The sequence below is a fragment of the Betta splendens genome, chromosome 10 (assembly GCF_900634795.4).
Source record: "Betta splendens chromosome 10, fBetSpl5.4, whole genome shotgun sequence".
Taxonomy (NCBI): domain Eukaryota; kingdom Metazoa; phylum Chordata; class Actinopteri; order Anabantiformes; family Osphronemidae; genus Betta; species Betta splendens.
This window is the reverse complement of record NC_040890.2, coordinates 8,634,231-8,654,778: the sequence shown is the minus strand read 5'-3', so window position 1 is coordinate 8,654,778 and position 20,548 is coordinate 8,634,231. Positions and strand designations below refer to the sequence as shown.

General features: G+C 49.9%; 1 protein-coding gene across 2 annotated transcripts; it reads left to right on the top strand.

The window, feature by feature from the left end:
• Nucleotides 1–975: 975 nt before the first annotated feature.
• dctn4 (dynactin 4) lies at nt 976–7,926 on the top strand. 2 transcript variants are annotated; one of them, XM_029165686.3, is made up of 14 exons: nt 976–1,170; nt 1,826–1,896; nt 2,002–2,180; nt 2,484–2,527; nt 2,755–2,862; nt 3,469–3,489; nt 4,007–4,080; nt 4,338–4,450; nt 4,539–4,648; nt 4,741–4,814; nt 5,105–5,159; nt 5,373–5,480; nt 6,502–6,599; nt 6,701–7,926. In XM_029165686.3, the coding sequence occupies exons 1-14, from the start codon at nt 1,036–1,038 to the stop codon at nt 6,918–6,920; spliced, it is 1,410 nt and encodes a 469-aa protein (XP_029021519.1). In that variant the 5' UTR covers nt 976–1,035; the 3' UTR covers nt 6,921–7,926. The 2 variants fall into 2 exon arrangements, with proteins under 2 accessions (XP_029021519.1, XP_029021520.1); XM_029165687.3 differs by lacking the exon at nt 3,469–3,489.
• Nucleotides 7,927–20,548: the final 12,622 nt, after the last annotated feature.

Genomic DNA, 20,548 nt, shown 5'->3' with positions numbered 1-20,548 from the left:
TGCCTCTGCCGCGTGACTCGCTCTCCACACCTGCTGTGAACATCCACATTCATCAGCCTGATGTTTTGACAGTTAGGGCTGGGCTACATTTTTAGGCTGTTTCATAACACGTGTCACTTGTGCCTGTTGAGAAGAGGCGAAATGCTGTCGGTTGAATTTTTATTCATGGATCATTTCACCCCTCTGGAGTCAGCTGTTGCCATGGTGAGCTGGTTCTTGGCCATATGCCCCGTGGGTGGCTGGCAGGCCTCTTTACAGGCTTGTTAGAGCACCTCTTTCTCTATATTTTACACTGTTTCCATGTTTTTACTAAGCCCCAGTTTTATTTGGAGACAACAATACAATTACATCAATCATTAGAATAAAACAAACAATCTGTTGACATAGAATTTGTTGATTTTTTGATATCGAATAAACCTTTTGCATCATTTAAAGCCACGTTTGAGCTTCACACTGTCTCTATATGTAATCATGTATAACAAGAATGCATTTTTTATCTTTTGCCGAGGTTTGACTGGTAGTAACCTCTGGACAGCGGGAGCCTGTTCATACAACATGCATCACTGCACCAGACAAAACAACTAAATAATCCTGTTATTTCTGCAAAAGCCCTCCTGTAATGTTCAGTCTGTTTCATCTCATAAATACAAAATATGCCCTGAAATTGAACTCACAAATAGTAAGACCTCAAGTTGAGTCACAGGCCCCTGGAGCTGCTGCATAGGAAGTGGATATTGAAACAAAATATTAAGTCACTGTTGTTGTGGCAGTAATTAGGATTTTTAATGAAATATGAGTCAGAACGTTATGACCTAGTGCCTAAAGAGACAACGTGGTCCGAGGCAGAGGTGCATAAAAGACAGCATGTAAGTATCAGACTATCAGACAGATGTGCAAACGCTTCCATTAATCAGCTGCTGTTTTTACTCGTCGCCACACGAGGGCGACACTGAACACACTGTGTAAGAACTAGCGGCGTCATTGGCGCTAGCAGTGCAGGCAGTGAGTCCCCAGATTCGGCGCCGCTAGCCAGAGATGGCGTCTCTTCTGCAGCCGGATAGAGTTGTCTATCTGGTTCGTGGAGAGAAAAGGATCCGAGCCCCTTTATCCCAGCTTTATTTCTGTCGTTACTGTAGTGAGCTGCGGTCGCTGGAATGTGTGTCTCACGAGGTATGTTAAAGATTTCTCTTGCTAAACGCTTTGTTCCGCCAGCGGCTACTTTGTTGTTAGCCGCTTTGCTAGTAGGCTTGACAGGTAGGCGGGACTAGTTCAGTCGTTCGAGCGTTGTATGGCTAAGACGCACGTCAATGAAGACGTTTTCCCAAAGTCTCGTTTTCTTATTGGGTGAACGCGTCGGCGCAACTTCCGGTCTTGGTAAAAGCCAAGAACATAAATGGACAAACAAGCTAGTTAGCGTTAGCAACTTGATTCAATGTCAAATTTTTTGGTTGAAACATATAAATCAAATAAAAGCAGCATGTCCGTAAGGTTTAGTAAACGTTATTCTATCCTAACAATCGTCTCTCTTCTCAAAAAGAAGTTTGCTAACGTGGCTCACGGTGATGGACACCACACCCAGACCCATATAACCCACATTCAACTTTATCAACGACGACATCATATTTACAGTTTAACAATCTGGGGCTAATGTTTAGATTTTTGTATTTGTAAAACACTGCCACAGTACACATTTAAACCACAGTACGTAATGCCCAAATCTCGTGTCGAATGTCACGCGTGTTGGTGTTGCAGTTATCTAAACACTAAACATTTAACAATAAGATGCTACTGTAAACGTTACCTATTCTCCTCCTCTTGTGATCAGGTGGACTCCCACTACTGCCCGAGCTGTCTGGAGAACATGCCATCTGCAGAAGCCAAGCTTAAAAAGAACAGGTGACACAGATAAAACTGCAGATCAGTTGTTTAGAGTTCAGTTGGAGGTCCACGTGTAGTTGGTGTCCCGTCTTTTGTTTTAAAAATGCGTGTTCTCCATTGTAGATGTGCAAATTGTTTCGACTGCCCGTGCTGCATGCACACGCTGTCCACTCGGGCCACCAACATCCCAGCACCACTGCCTGATGATCCTACCAAGACGACCATGAAAAAGGCTTATTATCTGGCTTGTGGTTTCTGCCGCTGGACCTCCAGGGATGTGGGAATGGCTGACAAATCAGTTGGTCAGTGCTGATGAATGTGCTCGTATTTAACTTTGAACTTCAGTATGGGAGTGGAATAAAAGATAATGGTTCAATGATTGAAATCAGAATGATGATGCAAAATATAAATTCCACCCGCAAATTTCATAGGCATTTTATCAAAGTGAAAAAAGTGTCACATTCAAAAGCTGGCTTTAAATCACAGGCTGCAGCTGAAATCAGCAAAAAGTTATTAACACTAGTCTGTTTTTTAGCTTAGCTTTGAAAAGTCATTTGAGTCGTATTATGTTCCTCATGTCTAATCATGCATTTTGTTCACTGCAGCCAGTGGTGGATGGCAGGAACCAGAGAACCCTCATATGCAGCGGGTAAGTTTCCCCCTGTGGACATCTAAATTCTCTCGAGTTGCTCACATGTTTCATGATCATGCAGTGTTTGTTCTCTGAATAAGCGACACCCAGACACCAGTTTGTTAAAAACTGTAGATCCACTGACATGGCTGCTTTAAGAAGGACAAAAAACATATTTAGAACCCCTAGTATTAAAATGAGTCATGGAAATCAAGGAAATCATCACATCCTTGTATTTCTTACAGATCAACAAGCTGATTGAGTATTACCAGCAGCTGGCCCACCGAGAGAAGCAGGAGAGAGACAGGAAGAAACTGGCCAGGAGACGACAGTGCATGCCTCTGGCATTTTCGGTAATCTGCTCCCTCCGAGCCCAACAGTTCACACATGGAGATAGTCTTTCTGACATTTTATTTTATAGTCATGCTGATGCTGTCTCACACTTATTTGTTAAAGGAAATGTAGGTGCTATTGGATAAAGGATTACTTGTTAATGTTACTTGTTTCTACTAAGTGAACTATATACTGTGTGTTGCGTTGAGGATATGTAATGTTTATCAGACTTAATGGAGGCATCGGCTGCTGTTTTTTTGTTTATAGCCTGTCTGTACCGTGACCATGTCCATACTTGGCTGGATACAAATAGAAATGCTGGTGATATGTGAAAATCATAAAAGGATCCAGCCCTGCATGGACATGGTCTTTTATACCTGTTGAGCTTGTTAGCACACGTCTTACACCTCCTGCGTTCTGCTAACTGATTATCAATAATGTCAAGCAAGTCCTTATTATTGTGGGCCGTCTTAAACACCAATGCTGCTGTTTTCCATCACTCTTTGTTTCTGTCGCATGTCACCAAATGCCACTAATGTTTGCCTAATCACTTTGGTTTCACCCAGTTCTTTATTCTCTCCTTTTCTTTGCTTATGCACTCTGATATTTTGGTTTTTGCCCCCCAGCAACACACAATTCATGTGGTGGTGAGTTCTATTATTCAAAACTTGAATAGTCTTATCTTTACAGTAGCACCTTCTTCTCTTTAGCGCTGTTTCTGTCTAATCGGTTTTGCAGTGACCTCACAGATCACATGGATGTCTCCTTGGGTAAATGAAGGCTGATATCGACACAGTGGGCGCCTTTATGTTCAGAAAGGAACAAAAGAAATGCAAGACTTTAAAGTCTTTAGGCATGATGTAATTATCTCCCACCAAGTGGAGCAGAGACCTTTAGTCTTAATTTTCTCCTGTTATTCTGGGCTAAAAGGTTTCCGCTATTGTCTCTTACTACTAAGTCCATAACAGTTTGGGCTTATTTATTCTCTTTGTGTAAAATAATATTTTTTTCTTCTTTTTTTATTTCCCTTTTTAGTAAAGACCTTGTGTAAAAATAGCCTTGTAGAAAATAGCTAAAGATGTTGTAAATCATGGTGCGCGCCTTAATTTTCTAGATGCCAAGTCCCTAATATGGTTTGTTTTCTTCTACACAAAATTTGCTCAGGAAAAATATGGTCTTGGAACCAGACTGCAGCGGCAACGGTCTGGAGCTCCCATTTCGAGCCTGGCAGGCTTATCGTGAGTAGTTTCTTGTTCTTGACTTTACAAATTAATTTAATTACAACAAGGTCCAGTGTGAAAGATGTTAAAAATCAGTTAACAGAATATCGAAGCGTTTGTACAGACACAGTTACATTATCACCTTGTAGCTATTCATGTATTGGCCTCATGTCAGCTTGTGTCGTGTCAGATCCAAGAGATGTCAGACTTGCTTCATTTTTTGAATGAATAGTTCATTATGAAGGCTATAACATATATATGTTTAATTTCACAAGCCTGAAAGAAGGGGAGGACCAGAAGGAGATCACCATTGAACCTGCCCAGGCCCTGGATGAAGTGGAGCCCCTGCCTGAAGATTGTTATACCAGGCCTATCAGTTTACCTGAAGGTACGTGCTTGTTCTAAATTAATTACTGAGAACATGTGGCTCCCTCTCTAAGGCTTAGTCCAACATCAGATTTGTTGTGTCCTCACAGTGACGACTCTGCGACAGCGACTCCTGCAGCCGGACTTCCAGCCTGCGGGAGCATCTCAGCTCCACCCCAGACACAAACACCTGCTTATGAAGCGCTCGTTGCGCTGCAGGGTGAGCATCACTTCAGAGCGCTGCATCAACTAAGGCTGTTGTTTTTGTGTAGATCAGATTTTAGATAATAATTTTAACATTTTCTCCTCCAGAAATGTGAACACAACCTGAGCAAACCAGAGTTTAATCCTACTTCAATCAAGTTTAAGATTCAGCTGGTGGCTGTGTAAGTGTTAGCTACAGTATCATACTGCTGTACATCCACAACGTAACTTTTATTTTTTATTCAGTTTAAAATCAGCCTCAAGTCCTGTTTACATTAGTTAAAGGTATTAAATGCTATCTTGGCCGTATATTAATAGCATTTGTTCATAAGAGGATTAAGTGGTTTTTTTTTTTCCAAATTAACCTTTAGCAAGAAATCATGAAAAGCACTGCATCTATTTTAAAGCGTCTCAGTGTTTTTCCTCTTGTGAATATGAGTCGTCACTACACATCTGTCTGTTCGTCCCACAGGAGTTACATCCCCGAAGTGAGAATTATGTCCATTCCAAATCTGCGATACATGAAGGTCAGTGTTTGTTCTGGTTCTGGTTGTGGATTTCCATTTTAGGTTTTATAAATTCTGTTGGTATTACATATTTGTATGGTATAAATGTAGCCTGTCTTGAACATTTAGAGAAGCCATACTGGCTCTTCAGACTCTCATAGCCTCATCAGTTTTGCCACCTGTCTTGGATTGATGATTTTAGTTAAGCAGCTGTTTTGCACCTTGTGTGTTTAGGAGAGCCAAGTGCTGCTGACTCTGACCAACCCTGTAGAGAACATCACTCGCGTCACGTTGGCTGCTTGTGAGGAAGAAGATGCTGATGACATCAACAGCACCGCCAAGGTAGCGACATTTTTATTGATGGGGTAAAAGGTTGTATTTTAAACTGGTTGATCTGTACTGGTCATGCCCTTAACTGGTGGTAATATGGCTACTACATTTATTAACAGGTAGGCAGGAGACAATTATGTGTTTGCAGTAGCAATGTGATTGGTTGTGTGATTGTTTTGTCTAATTTCATAATAGCAATCACTGAAACCATTTTCCTTAAATCTTACTGGCTGACATCAAACTGCAGCATAATCGTCTCTTCATGCTGCCTGTTCCATATTTAACAGCAAGGCTTCACATCTTCTCATATGTAAAACAGTTGGGTCCCATTTTACCTCCATCTGTCAGCTGTCACACACACACACACACACACACACACACACACACACACACACACACACACACACACACACACACACACACACACACACGGCTAACAGTTCTGTGTTCCTGTGGGACAGTGGTCTGCTGAGCTGCCAGCAGCCGCTGTCGTTGTCTTAGGTGAATACGGGCTGTTTCTCCTGCCCTCTGAAGTTTAAGCCAGGCTGGGTAAAGCCTGGAAAGTGCTCCTGGCCAAAACAGAGCATCTTCATGACCCATTTCCATTGACATTATGGCCAAACAGTGTGTTCAGTTCTGTCATTCTGCTTCATCTGATATTCAAACACCTGGAGGGCAGTGTGAATCACATGGAGCCACGCCCACTTGGTTTTGTCAAACTGTTGTTTACTCCTCTAATTAATCTATTTTATGTGTGATATGCATTCTGTAAGTTGGTGATTGTAGATTATCGACATTTCTAATAAGGTATCATTGAGATGTATTATAACCACCAATAATAAACAAGTTAAAATAATCATTCTCTAGAATAGTGGTATTGCAATGACTGATGGACTAACACAAGTATCATTAAGGTAGATAGTTAACTGTCCTGCTTACAATGGCTATTCTCACTATGTGCTTATATACTTTAGTTTACCAAAGTATGTAGACCCAAATCCTTTTAATTTACTGAATGCTTGTATGTATTTAGGTTATAGTACCTAGCAAAGAACTGGTCCTGGCAGGAAAGGATGCAGCTGCTGAGTATGATGAGCTGGCAGAACCGCAGGACTTCCAGGATGATCCAGAGTAAGTGTTTAAGCGCACAGGCTTACACGCAGAAGTAATAGCGTTATTGAAAATAAAATAGAGTTTGAGAACTCTTGACCTGATGTCTGTCCCCTCTGCAGCGTTGTTACCTTTAGGAAGTCCAACAAGATTGGATTCTTCATCAAAGTGATCCCTCAGAAAGAAGACGATGCCGATGTCACTGTTTCGCTCAAGATCCGACATGACTTCCGCAACCTTGTGGCTCCTGTCAGGCCGAGCGAGGAGGGAGCTGACACCACCGCTGAGGCCATTTGGCTCAACCACCACGTAGAGCTGAGGCTGGGACCGCTGGCTCCCTGAACATGAATACTCTATTTAACACAGCACCATAGTCTGAACTTTGGGCTCTTTGAACTAATTTCTTTGAACCATAGGATTAATTAAATTTAAATGATTTCTGATTCTGCTTATTGCTATATGAACAATTAGAAACCTAGTTGACTTACAACCTTTTCAGCCTGGACTCCCTGTGCTAAGATTATGTTCAGCCTTGGCTGACAAACTAACTGTTAATTGCATCAGTTACAGTTTTAATGTTGCTTCAAAATATATTCTATATCTCACTACATCATCATTCTATGCTGAGACACTGTACCAGTCTAAAGCAGAATGAGTGCGCGGTTGGTTAAATGAAGCAGATCCTTATATATAGAGAACATCTGAAGACTTGTTTGGTTTAAAAGCTTGTGTGTTTTCTTTCATTTAGTACATTTCATATCTTTAAATGTATGTCTGTGGATTTTTTTTTTATCTCTAATGGGACTGAGGCACAGATCAGAAAATTTGTGTTTCAGAGATGAGGGTGAATAGAGATGAAAATGTTTGAGCAGAATCAGAAATCATATCGAAGAACAATTCAACTCCCAACGCACACACACCTCTGCACTTCTTGCCAATGTGTCCCATTAACATCCTGTTCCACACAATAGGTATTGCATGCTTTAATTAGAAAACATTTTGGACATGCTGGAAAACGTCTTCACAAGTTACTAGTTCTGGATAGTAAACACTAAACACATTGTTCATGGTTTTGAAAGCAAGACCTGCACATGATTCTATCGTCTGAAGTCACAGAGTAGCTGTTCCAGTCACCATGGAGATGATGTATGCAAAGGTTTGGCTGATGTGTTGGTCCACTAGTTATGTTTATTTTTTCTTTCTTGGTTTTTAGATTTCACTCATCTTCCGCATCGGTGTGTTGTAAGCTGCTGTCATATTTGGTCTTCAGTGTGTGAACTTAGTAAAAATATAAACAGCCTTTCAACAAACTACTGGGTAATTAAATAATGTCCTACTATAAAAAGCATCTTGAGTTTTTTTATTGTCTAAACATGACATTTCATTTAAATTACATTTTGTGTTGTTGAACTTGTATTAGTAATATCTAATCTGATCTTAATGTACCTAATGGAAGAATATTTCCTGTTTTCAGCTCATACATACATTGTTGAAGGAATGACTGATAAAGTTTACACTAAATAACAATAGCCTAAATATCAACCACAACACACCTATGACTGTTGTAATACAACAGTCCCACCTCGGCTTGTAGTTTCTGTATAGAACTACGCAATAATAGCAAATAAATGCTATTATATAAAAGACCCCAAACAAATATTACATGCACGTTACTGCAGCGTACTTAGTCCCCACCAGTGTCTTTGTGCAGTATTCCCTCTCACCAGGTGGTGGCGCTGCAGGCAAACAGTTTCCAGACTGGTTGCATGGGAGGGAGCTCAGAGCAGACACACAAGAGCACACAAGGACAGGCATCCTTCAGTTCACTCTAGAATTACTCCCCAGTTTCAAACAGCACGTCTGATGACAGTCAAGTGTCAGCTCTGATCCAGACAGAAGCGTTTCTGCACAAATCTAAAGCGGGATTCTCCTTTTTTTTCAGGACGTGCTGCAAAGATAACATGTTTGCCCGTCGACATTTAGAGCAGACATGAAAGCAGGGTGTGCACAGATAGATCCAGCTTTGTATGTAACGCCTATCAGTTCTGGTGCAGTGTGGCTTCGCACACATGGGGGGACGGGGGGCGGTTTATTGCGTCTGAAAAGGCACATCAGATATGTGTGATGTGGGCCCTGTCCGCCGTGTAAACACACCCGCTCCGTCTGGATAATAAAGCTGTGATTCCTCTTTTATCTTCGCCAGATATAAACAGCCCACAAGAGTTGCCCTGTGTGAGAGCCATAAATCACCCCTGAAGATGAGGTAACAAAGCGCACGCAGGGTCGGCGCTCGCCGCGGAAACAGCCCAGAGTCCCACTTTAAGCGCGGCTGATGAAAGCAGCAGCTGACGTATTGTATAATGCACTGGCTGTGGGGCGGCAGCTGCAGCTGGAGAAATATCCCATTTAATTGGAAAGGACACACACAGCTATGCTTAACCTGTGAACACAGTGATGCCTGCACTTAAAATAAAAAAGTCGAGGCGGTGATTAAAAATGAGCGAATTGCATTTTGCATATTGACTGACTCATGAGCAGACCTTGAAAAATCCCCCAAAACACCAGCTGGAAGACAAACTCCGGATTCCTTTGGTCAGGATAATATTTTCCTGGATCCGGACTAGAATTATTTCATGCTCAGTATCAGCATGTTCTTATTTGTAGAAGCTGTAAACAGTGTGAAAATTTGACTTGGGACCATGTCTTGAGGATTAGAAATTAATATCGGAGTTTTCCAGCAGTGTTGTGTGAGGAAGTGGTTTACTCAAGAGCGTCTGGCTTTCATGTACCCCCCCCCCTCGTCCTACATCTCGCCCTGTTTGCCTGATTTGAAGACTCGCATCTTTATTTATAAAGACGGAGCCAGCCGGCCTTGACCAGATGAAAAATGCCTCGCTAGAATTACAAGTCTGACTGCACCCGGGACCTTTCCACAACTGCGTCATTGCCCGAAAAACACCAGTAACTCACCCGCGAAGGATGCATGACACAGGCGCGCGGGGGGAGGGGGGGGGCAGGTCTCCTCAGCTGGACAGGGACAGGGGATGCATACAGATGGATGTTTGTTTCATCGGGTGGAACTGTCAGGTGAGCGGATGCTGCCAACACAATCCTCAGCAGAGACTCGGCCTCTCCTGCTGGTGAACCACTATTCACTCTTTTCATTCACACCCCCTTCATTTCAGTAGGTCTGCAGTGATTAATGGCCTCCTTTATTTTCTGCTCACCGGACCATCATCTGGTTAATTAGGGGTAATTGATGACTGTCCTACTCTGCGTATGGCAGGTTCCTGCGCTGGAGAGGGCCAAAGCTGTGAAACCTTAGCTCCTCCTCCGCTCAAATTCATTCTGTCGCTTTCTTTCCACCGCCCTTTGTCTCCTCTCACTTTCGCTCTCCGTCTGCGTTGGGACGGCTGTAGGTCGGCTGGAATGTTGACTTTGGATGCCTGCTTGTAAAAGATCCCTTTGAGAAAGAGTCCGACCCTCGACGCCCCTTCTCAGCCTCGTCTGCTTTAACTGACAGAGACACGTCTGTGGTGTCATTTGTTTTTTGCTCATTTGCTCATGGGGTACATGACGCATGTAAAGGTGCCACACTGGGCCCTCAGAGGCGACACCAGAGGCCTGAAGGCCCTGTCTTACAGAATGTTTGCGAAAGGTTTATAATTCAAGTCACATTTCACCTTGAAACAGTCATATGTTTATCAGCAGACAGGTCTGTAGTTGAGTTCCCCTGGTGTTGTGAGAATGGTGTGATCCAGGCCTGGACCCACCACAGTAGGATTTTAATTCTGTGATGGCCACAACATGATAATCCTCTGCACTGTCCACCGCAACAAGGCTCATTACTGGAAACGCTCGAGATTCCAGCCAGCAGTATTGCAGCTTCAGGGGAGGGCTCCTCTTACAGTAGACGGGCTGCTGTTTGTCACTGATGCTCCAGCCACATGCGTGTGGGGCAGCTGAGCTCCATGAGGTGCTGCTGGAAGTGTGCAGGCAGCCGTGAACGTGTAGCTAGAAGCTGAAGACAGAGTCCGACGAGGCCGGGTTCCGCTGTGCAGCCGTCGTGTGGCACGAAGTCAAACCCACAGAAACCCAGTCCAACACACGCGCACACACATGCACGCACGCACGCACGCACGGACACACATGCACGCAAGCACGCATGCACACACATGCACGCACGCACGCACACACATGCACGCACGCACGCACGCACGCACGCACGCACGCACGCACGCACGCACGCACACACACACACACACACACACACACACACACACACACTTCAATCAATGAGCTTTTTGTCAATTGACGACTGATAATGTACTACTTTACTTCCTTGTTACTGTAAAAGTCATTCAAACCAACACATCAGGTTCAAAGAAAAGCCATTTGAGAACTGCTACTGTGTTTATAGAAAGCCAACATTTCACATTTTAGCTAAGTAACGTACTTCTTCATTCAGGTTTGAGTCCAAGTGCACTTGATTTCTAGCATTCTTTCAACTCCCACGAACTAGAGTTGATGACATCATCACGTGTGAAGGAGTCTTACTGTATAAATATTCAAGCGCAGCTGTGGAAACAGATTCAGACATTCATATTTAAAGTCTCTCAGGAAATGTCTGCACAACACGTGGCTGTGATACACATGGTTATTAATCTAAGAAAGCGACTTAAGACATGTTATACTTCACCGACGCGGCCACTAGAACAAGATCACAGTGAGTCTGAAAGCTCTGCAGTGTCATTTGACTTCATCCTGCAGAACTACATTGAAACAGGAAACACTTTGGACTGTTATTTGTGAACTCAGGTTGTAGGTGTGTGAAGCAAGACTTTTAAAAAAATCTATAAGCAACTGTGTTCCCAAACATTCTCCAAAATAAAAGCATAGATTTACCAAAAGACAAGTCGATGGAAACTTGACTCACTTCAGTTTAAAACCTGCCAATATTTCCCCTCACACGGGCATGTGTGCGCTCTGGCTGCTGTTTGTCTGAGCCGCGTTTCGCTGCAGGATGTCCTCAAGCACTGCCAGGTCGTATCGCTGGGCGCTATTGCTGCTGGGAGGGCGTGTAGACTGGCTTTAGTCTAAACCCTGTTGTTGTCTTTAATTTCCTGCTGATGGGACTCGCAGATTTGATTTCCTGTCGATGTGGAAGAGAGGAGGATTTGAGAGAGTCGCATGACTTTATCTGAGACCCCTTTGACCTCGCCTGCTGCCATCTTCCCTGTTTGGAGCGCACAGGCCTTTACATGTGTTATTTATAATTACATAATGCAGCCTAGTAATAGATGTGTGAGTGAGGTGTCTATAAGGATACAAATACCAAATCTGAAGCTCGCGTCATTCTCTTCCCAGAGTTCAGCCCCACGTTGTGTGGCCTTTGTGCCTCCAGCAATAAACCATCATTTGCGTTGTTGCGTCTGATCTACGAGCGCGTCAGCGGGGCGTCTGTTCATTCGCCGGAGGACGGATGAGCGCGACCCCCCCGAGCGCTTGACCTCGTTGACCCTGAAACGCGAGCGACGCGTCGCCCGCTGGATAAATCACGCTGCGCTCGCTGACGGAGCGCGACCACCTCTGAGGAGCAGGTTCATGCAGTTCAGAGTCACTGTTACTTTACCGGACACTCCCTTTAAGTCGAGGCTGTGAGTAAAACAGCGATTTCGTGTGACTCCGTGTGTAGGATCTGACGTTAAAAGGCCTTTTTCCCCCCTCATTTCACTAAGCTGATAAATATTTTCAGGCTGCGGGTCATCATAACACAACCTTATGCGGAGACAAACGCATTCCATCTCCTTTACAGAATCAAACTCATCTCCGTCCGTCCTCTCTCTCCTCCTCGTCCACGCAGCCTCTAATTACAGACGGGTCAAAACGAGAGCGCCGTCGTTAAACTTGGGGGGGTTCGAGCGGAACTCAGGCGAACTGGGTCTGCCGCCTGGCGAGAAGACGCCGGGGCGGGTTCTGCCAGCGCAGCCTTTAAGTGGGTCACGCAGCTGAAGCCCAGGCTCCGCTCCGAGCGTTTAAAACGGCCTCTGTGGACGCAGAGAGCTCCGGCCCCATCCATCCCAGCACAGGGTGGAGCGTGTGTGGCCTCGCACGCGGTTCTGACCAGCGGCGGGCCGGGCCGGGACGAGGTGGTGGTCGCCGTGCTCTCGGGTCACCCAGCACAGGACCGCCAGCTATTTATTTTCTCATTTCTTATTCAGCGCTGTAACCGGATCGGCCCGGACGAGCGCCGCGCGCTGCGTGGGTATTTCAAGCTGTTTATATTTGGGGGTGTCTCCAGGGGGTCCTCTCATAACTTACATGGCTCGATATCTGATGAATATACAAATAACACTCTACGCTGCCAAATATGTTGCTGAAGAACATTTTTGTTATTCATTTATGGAATGACTTGACTTTTATCCGCACACTTAATACTTCTTATACTTTCTGTCCTGGTTGATTCCTGCTCTTTGCATCCTGGCGTCTGTCCCACTCGGTGAAAAGGTAAATAGTGTTCAGCTGCAGCTTCCCGGATTGTGACATGTTTTGGGTTTTGCAGTTTCGCAGTGAAACCCACTCCTTCACATAATGGGCCCTCAGGCTTTTCTACCAAACGAGCAAAAATTTGTATGTTTTGCTCCTCGTGCCTGTTGATCGTGACGCGTCGCCCCGCGTTGCTGAAGGTTTTACGAGGGGAACTCTGCAGTGGAAGCCACACTGTCAGTTCCCCCGTCTGCATCCAATAAAGCATGCGCGACGGCTACAGGCTCAGATTCAGGAGGCAAAATGCTGGTTTGGACCCATTCCCAGGAAAAAAAACAATCCAATCCTTTTTTTGATTCAACAGACAATAATAACAGAGTTGGGCTGGATTGCACTGGTGTTTGGTTTAGTGTTGTATTCTCTTGATTGCTCATTAGTTACAGTAGGATTAGCGTAATTTGAAGCTCTGGATCCCTTTCCTTGATTCAGTTTAAAAAATTTGGTTCAGGATTTTGGGGGAATGTGTTTAATACTGCTCCCATGTGTTTGGGACCAGAACCAGACTCTTTTTCTAGAATTTACTTTTTGTGCCCAGCTGCTTTCTGTTGCTTTAAACTGAATGAACAGATTATTTTGTAATCGTACTATTGAATCTATCTATTGCTTTAAAACAGCAAACACAGCAGACTGTTTTTCCTTCAACATTTGTTGTTTTTTACTCCTCCTCCTCCTTTTTTCGTGACTTCCTCAACATTCACTTCCCAACTATTTATGACCAGCATGAAATATTAGGGTTGTGAGGCGTGCTAGACTCCCTCCAGTAAGAACAGCCCACATATCATTCAAAGCTTGCTCCGTTTCTCAGGAAGTGTTTGGCCGAGTGACCAGTGTGGGTTACTGTTGTTCGCAAACAGAGCCTGAGCCTCGCTGAGCCAGACTGCTCTCACCAGGGAGGCCGGGGAGGAAAGGGCGTCGAAGGGGATGCTAACGGCGAGCGGCGCAGGGCCTTCCCAGTCATACGAGCTGGCAAACAGGTGTCCAGGAAACGGCCTTCCACCTATTAATATGTCCGCGATGCAGCACGTCTGTGTTTGTTTTCACGTGGCCTTAACTGGAGCAATGAAGGCGGAGACGTAGATTTCACCATGACAGGCCTTAACTCATTTCCCTGACTGCAAAAGGAAACACAGGGCCGTTCGCAGGCAACACATACCTCACCTCTGACATCTGTTCCAGCATAATGCTGAATAAATGCGCTGGCGCTCGGTTGCCGCGCTGTAATCCGGACGTACTGCCCGCCATCAAAGCCGGCGGCGCGGTGCCTGTCTGCTTTGATGCCCTGCCTATCAGCGCTGGTCCAGCGACTCCTCTCATCAGGCCCCTGCTGCGTTCTGCCAGGTTTTCTAGTGGTTCGCTTGAAGAAAATCAAGTGTGACAATCGCTCATGAGTGATTTTGGGGGAAAGTTGACACAAAAGAAATTACATTCCTCGTCAGACCCTCCTCCATCTAGAGAGCATCTGGATGGAAACCAGAGCAACATCAGGGCTGATAAGACACTTGGCTGCGTGCCCCGTCTGCAACAGAAAGCATAAGGCTCTGGTACGCGCACATCCCAGCACTGCCATGTCTGCTTTGCAAAGACCTACCAGCTGCTGGCTGTCTTCATTATACCTTTATTGTGAAGGACTCATCAGGCATTCGTGGGAAGGCAGATTTAGCTCCCTGAGTGCTGTTAGTCAGCCATCCTGCTCCGTGCCTACGTTCTCTGCACATCTGTAAAAGCTTAAGGCCTAGTGGGCTGGATCCGAGCTGAGCTGAGCGTTGTCAGGGCCTCAAACCCAAATGGATTCTGACTCTGACCAAGTTCACGGCCCCCAGACCCAGACCAGTAGCTCCAGTCCTCGCAGTTCATCAGGCCGCCGCTCGGCACCGTATTGGAAATTAGGCGCGGCTCTCTATCCATGAAGGGAGTTTCTTTGAGAGCAGTGGAGAGTAGAGACTGTGCAGACTCTGTCACAGGCCTGAAAAATGAAAAATGGAGGTGGTGGAAATAGACGATGAGCCTGACTTTTCTTTGTCTTTATGCCTCGTCTTCCTCCCTGCTTTTCGCTTCCAGGCCTCTCGCCCGGCCGCCTTATAATGGCATGTGTTTGGATTGGTGCAACAGAGGGAAGCGGAGCATTGTCTGGACAGGATCTGGGCTGAGATCAGCAGATAGATTGGATGGTGGTTTAGGGTTGTATTCAAGCCACCAACGTCATCTTTGTTTTAGTTGGACGCGGCGAACACTTAGCTAATGCTAGAAAAGAGCCAGACGTGCAGGAAATAGGGACTTGTGAAAACAAGCGAGACGTTTGGAATTATTATTTTGTTGAAGTCATGCATTAGAAATATATTACTATAGATTTTATGTCTATGTTGTCAGGTTTTCGTTCTTGGTTTTATTTTGAAAGGACTCTTCTGTTTTTGATCCCAGTTTCCGGTTTTATTTTGTAAACACTTCCGTTTCCCATCACACCACAGCCGTTCCCGCTTCACTCCCGGTCCTCATTACACTCACCTGTTTTGTATCAGTGATCTTTTCCGTGTATTTAACCACCACCTGTCACATTGGTTCTCTGCCAGATCGTTGTTTTCTGATTTCCGACTCTCACGTTCCTGCAGCACCTTACCGACCCTGTAAGTCATCGTTCTGTTATTGTCCACTACCTGTTTTGTGACTTTGATTTTGGGAATAAACCCTCATTTTTTCACCGGCTACGTCGTGTCCTGGCGCTGTGCATTTGAGTCCTCTCCCTGCCGATCCGTGACAGAACGATCTGGCCAGACTTGGACCCAGCCAGCGCCCAGCCTTCACCCCGGTCAGCCGCCGCCGTCTCTTCTTTTTTTTCCCCCTCTCTGTTTGGCTCCGTGTACAAGTCGCTCACCGGAGCAATGGATTTCGTTTTCCTAAGTCTACCGGAGGACATCCGTGGCGATCTCCAGGGCTTAGCCAGGAAATATGCAGAAGCACCCAGCCCCCAGGTTCGGCTCTCCGTGGTAGAACTAGCCATCGAGATACTGGAGGACGAATACTGGTGGCGTGAGTACCCCGGGGTGCAAGCGTATTTCGAGGGGCTCCGACTAACGCGGAGGGACTTGACACGCGCTCTGCGCGTATCGCCTGGCCGCGCCTCTGTCGTCGCTCCGGCGGTTCCCGTTCCTGTCGCCGCGCCGGCGGTTCCCGTTCCTGTCGCCGCGCCGGCGGCTACAACCCAAGCTCCAGACGCCGCCGGTTTGGTTCACCACACGGACCCCACTACAGAGACCCAGCCCCTGCCGCTCCCAGCGCCTCAGGCGACGGTCAGCCGCAGGCGCCCCAGACGACGTCGGCGAGGGCACGGGTCTGAGGTTCAGGGCCCAGAGACCTCGGTCGCAGTGCCCGAGCAGCTCTCCCCTCCCGCGGGGGATCCCCTCGATTCTCCGACTGACTGTGTCCCTCTGATAGCAGGCATCTCAGACAGCGTCGCCCGACGGGTCCACCTCCTCTGCTCTCCTCCAGTTGCGTTTCTCTTCGCCCACCTCATGAACACCGCCGATTCGGCAGCAGACCAGGGCACGAGAGAACAACTGTTCGAGGAAGCAGCCGCTCTCGTCCTGAGGGAACCTGTCCTGCGAGAGGTCCTGCAACTCCCGGGCCTGCAGCCAGCAGCCGCTTCATGTCCCACCTCTCAGTCAGGTCAGTCAAGCCACGCTCAGTCTCCAGCCCTAGTGCAGCCATGTCCTGTTCAGACTCCAGTCGTAGTTCAGTCGCCCCTCGTTCAGGTTCCAGCTCAGCCTTGCCATGCTCAGGTCTCCGCCCAGTCACGTTCTGTTCAGTCTCCAGTCCAGCCGCGCGCTGTTCAGTCTCCAGTCCAGCCGCGCGCTGTTCAGTCTCCAGTCCAGCCGCGCGCTGTTCAGTCTCCAGTCCAGCCGCGCGCTGTTCAGTCTCCAGGCCAGCCGCGCGCTGTTCAGTCTCCAGGCCAGCCGCGCGCTGTTCAGTCTCCAGGCCAGCCGCGCGCTGTTCAGTCTCCAGGCCAGCCGCGCGCTGTTCAGTCTCCAGGCCAGCCGCGCGCTGTTCAGTCGAGTCCAGGCCAGCCGCGCGCTGTTCAGTCGAGCCCAGTCCAGTCTCCAGTCCAGTCGAGCCCAGTCCAGTCTCCAGTCCAGTCGAGCCCAGTCCAGTCTCCAGTCCAGTCGAGCCCAGTCCAGTCTCCAGTCCAGTCGAGCCCAGTTCAGTCTCCAGTCCAGTCGAGCCCAGTTCAGTCTCCAGTCCAGTCGAGCCCAGTTCAGTCGAGCCCAGTTCAGTCGAGCCCAGTTCAGTCGAGCCCAGTTCAGTCGAGTCCTGTTCCGGCCCCAGTTCAGTCGAGTCCTGTTCCGGCCCCAGTTCAGTCGAGTCCTGTTCCGGCCCCAGTTCAGTCGAGTCCTGTTCCGGCCCCAGTACAGTCGAGTCCTGTTCCGGCCCCAGTACAGTCGAGTCCTGTCCCGGCCCCAGTACAGTCGAGTCCTGTCCCGGCCCCAGTACAGTCGAGTCCTGTCCCGGCCCCAGCACAGTCGAGTCCTGTCCCGGCCCCAGCACAGTCGAGTCCTGTCCCGGCCCCAGCACAGTCGAGTCCTGTCCCGGCCCCAGCACAGTCGAGTCCTGTCCCGGCCCCAGCACAGTCGAGTCACGTTCCTGTCCAGGTTCCAGCACAGTCGAGTCACGTTCCTGTCCAGGTTCCAGCACAGTCGAGTCACGTTCCTGTCCAGGTTCCAGCACAGTCGAGTCACGTTCCTGTCCAGGTTCCAGCACAGTCGAGTCACGTTCCTGTCCAGGTTCCAGCACAGTCGAGTCACGTTCCTGTCCAGGTTCCAGCACAGTCGAGTCACGTTCCTGTCCAGGTTCCAGCACAGTCGAGTCACGTTCCTGTCCAGGTTCCAGCACAGTCGAGTCACGTTCCTGTCCAGGTTCCAGCACAGTCCAGTCACGTTCCTGTCCAGGTTCCAGTTCAGTCCAGTCACGTTCCTGTCCCCAGTTCAGTTCAGTCACGCGCAGGTCGTGTCCCAACCAGGGGCACCACCTGTCGTACAGGTGCTATGCACACCCGATCAGGCCCGACGTCTGCTCCGTCGAGCTTGGCAGCGGCAAGTAGCCATGCCAGCTCCAGAGTAGATGCCGTTCCAGTTCCTGTCGGCCATGTCGCGGCCGTTCCTGTCGGCCATGTTGAGGCCGTTCTAGTTCCTGTTCCTGTCCCTGTCGGCCAAGTAGACGCCGTTCCTGTCCCTGCCGGCCATGTTGCGGCCGTTCCTGTCGGCCATGTTGCGGCCGTTCTAGTCCCGGTTCCTGTCCCTGTCGGCCAAGTAGATGCCGTTCCTGTCGGCCATGTTGCGGCCGTTCTAGTTCCTGTCCCTGTCGGCCAAGTAGATGCCGTTCCTGTCGGCCATGTGGCGGCCGTTCCAGCCCCTGTCCCTGTCGGCCATGTTGCGGCCGTTCCAGCTCCTGTCACCCTCGGAGCCGCAGCCCCTGCGCACCCCCAGGAGGAGGTTGCGCCAGCTGCAGCCCCTGCGCACCCCCAGGAGGAGGTTGCGCCAGCTGCAGCCCCCTGCGCACCCCCAGGAGGAGGTTGCGCCAGCTGCAGCCCCTGCGCACCCCCAGGAGGAGGTTGCGCCAGCTGCAGCCCCTGCGCACCCCCAGGAGGAGGTTGCGCCAGCTGCAGCCCCTGCGCACCCCCAGGAGGAGGTTGCGCCAGCTGCAGCCCCTGCGCACCTCCAGGAGGAGGTCGCGCCAGCTGCAGCCCCTGCGCACCTCCAGGAGGAGGTCGCGCCAGCTGCAGCCCCTGCGCACCTCCAGGAGGAGGTCGCGCCAGCTGCAGCCCCTGCGCACCTCCAGGAAGAGGTCGCGCCAGCTGCAGTTCCCGCGCACCTCCAGGAGGAGGTCGCGCCAGCTGCAGTTCCCCCCGCGCACCTCCAGGAGGAGGTCGCGCCAGCTGCAGTTCCCCCGCGCACCTCCAGGAGGAGGTCGCGTCCAGCCAGCTGCAGTTCCCGCGCACGCTCCAGGAGGAGGTCGCGCCAGCTGCATTTCCCGGCGCACCTCCAGGAGGAGGTCGCGCCAGCGGCAGTCCCGGCGGACCTCCAGGAGGTGGGTCGCGCCAGCCGCAGTCCCGCGGACCTCCAGGAGGGGGTCGCGCCCGTCGCAGTCCCGGCGGACCTCCAGGAGGGGGTCGCGCCCGTCGCAGTCCCGGCGGACCTCCAGGAGGGGGTCGCGCCCGTCGCAGTCCCGGCGGACCTCCAGGAGGAGGTCGCGCCCGTCGCAGTCCCGGCGGACCTCCAGGAGGAGGTCGCGCCAGCTGCAGCCCCTGCGCACCTCCAGGAGGAGGTCGCGCCAGCGGCAGTCCCGGCGGGCCTCCAGGAGGAGGTCGCGCCAGCGGCAGTCCCGGCGGGCCTCCAGGAGGGGGTCGCGCCAGCGGCAGTCCCGGCGGGCCTCCAGGAGGGGGTCGCGCCAGCGGCAGTCCCGGCGGACCTCCAGGAGGGGGTCGCGCCAGCGGCAGTCCCGGCGGACCTCCAGGAGGGGGTCGCGCCAGCGGCAGTCCCGGCGGACCTCCAGGAGGGGGTCGCGCCCGTCGCAGTCCCGGCGGACCTCCAGGAGGGGGTCGCGCCCGTCGCAGTCCCGGCGGACCTCCAGGAGGGGGTCGTTCCCGTCGCAGCTCCCGCTGCACCGGCATCGGTTCCTGGCGGCCCGGCTCCGGCCGCACCTGCATCGGTTCCTGGCAGCCCGGCTCCGGCCGCACCGGCATCGGTTCCTGGCGGCTCGGCTCCGGCCGCACCTGCATCGGTTCCTGCCTCGTCCTGGTCTCGGCTGCCGGACTGGTGGCCTCGCCCTCGGCTTCGCCTGCTGATTGGATGGCGCTGCCTCCTTCGGCGCCGTCCGCCTCGACTCCGCCACCGCCACGGCCGTTCGCCTGGGGTGAGTCCCCGCCTGCCACGACGATGGCGAAGCCTCTGCCGTCGTCGTCCGCCGCGACCCTGGGACCCCCGGAGCATCTCCGTCGGGGAGGGGGCTGGGCTCAGCCCTGCTCTCCCGGACCTCGCCAGCCGTCGTGGTGGACTCTCCTGCCACCACCCTCGTGAGGAACTCCTGGACTCTGTTCTCCCTGTCATGGACTTTCGGTTTTGGTTCTGTGGACTCTTGTTTTGACCCTCCTCCGGTCCTCCCTCCACCCACCCTGCTTGTCTGCCTGGAAGGGGAGGGATTCGGTCCCTCCTCCTGTGTCCACCCTCCGCCCGCCCTGGTTCGGGGGGGGGGCTTCCGTGGGCGCCGTGGAAGACGCCCTAGAGGGAAGGGTACTGTCAGGTTTTCGTTCTTGGTTTTATTTTGAAAGGACTCTTCTGTTTTTGATCCCAGTTTCCGGTTTTATTTTGTAAACACTTCCGTTTCCCATCACACCACAGCCGTTCCCGCTTCACTCCCGGTCCTCATTACACTCACCT

Coding starts and splice junctions, on each gene's coding strand:
- dctn4 (XM_029165686.3), top strand. CDS start 1,036: ATGGCGTCTCTTCTGCAGCCGGATAGAGTTGTCTATCTGGTTCGTGGA. Junction 3,490..4,006: donor AACACACAATTCATGTGGTG/GTGAGTTCTATT, acceptor AAATTTGCTCAG/GAAAAATATGGTCTTGGAAC. Junction 4,081..4,337: donor TCGAGCCTGGCAGGCTTATC/GTGAGTAGTTTC, acceptor TAATTTCACAAG/CCTGAAAGAAGGGGAGGACC.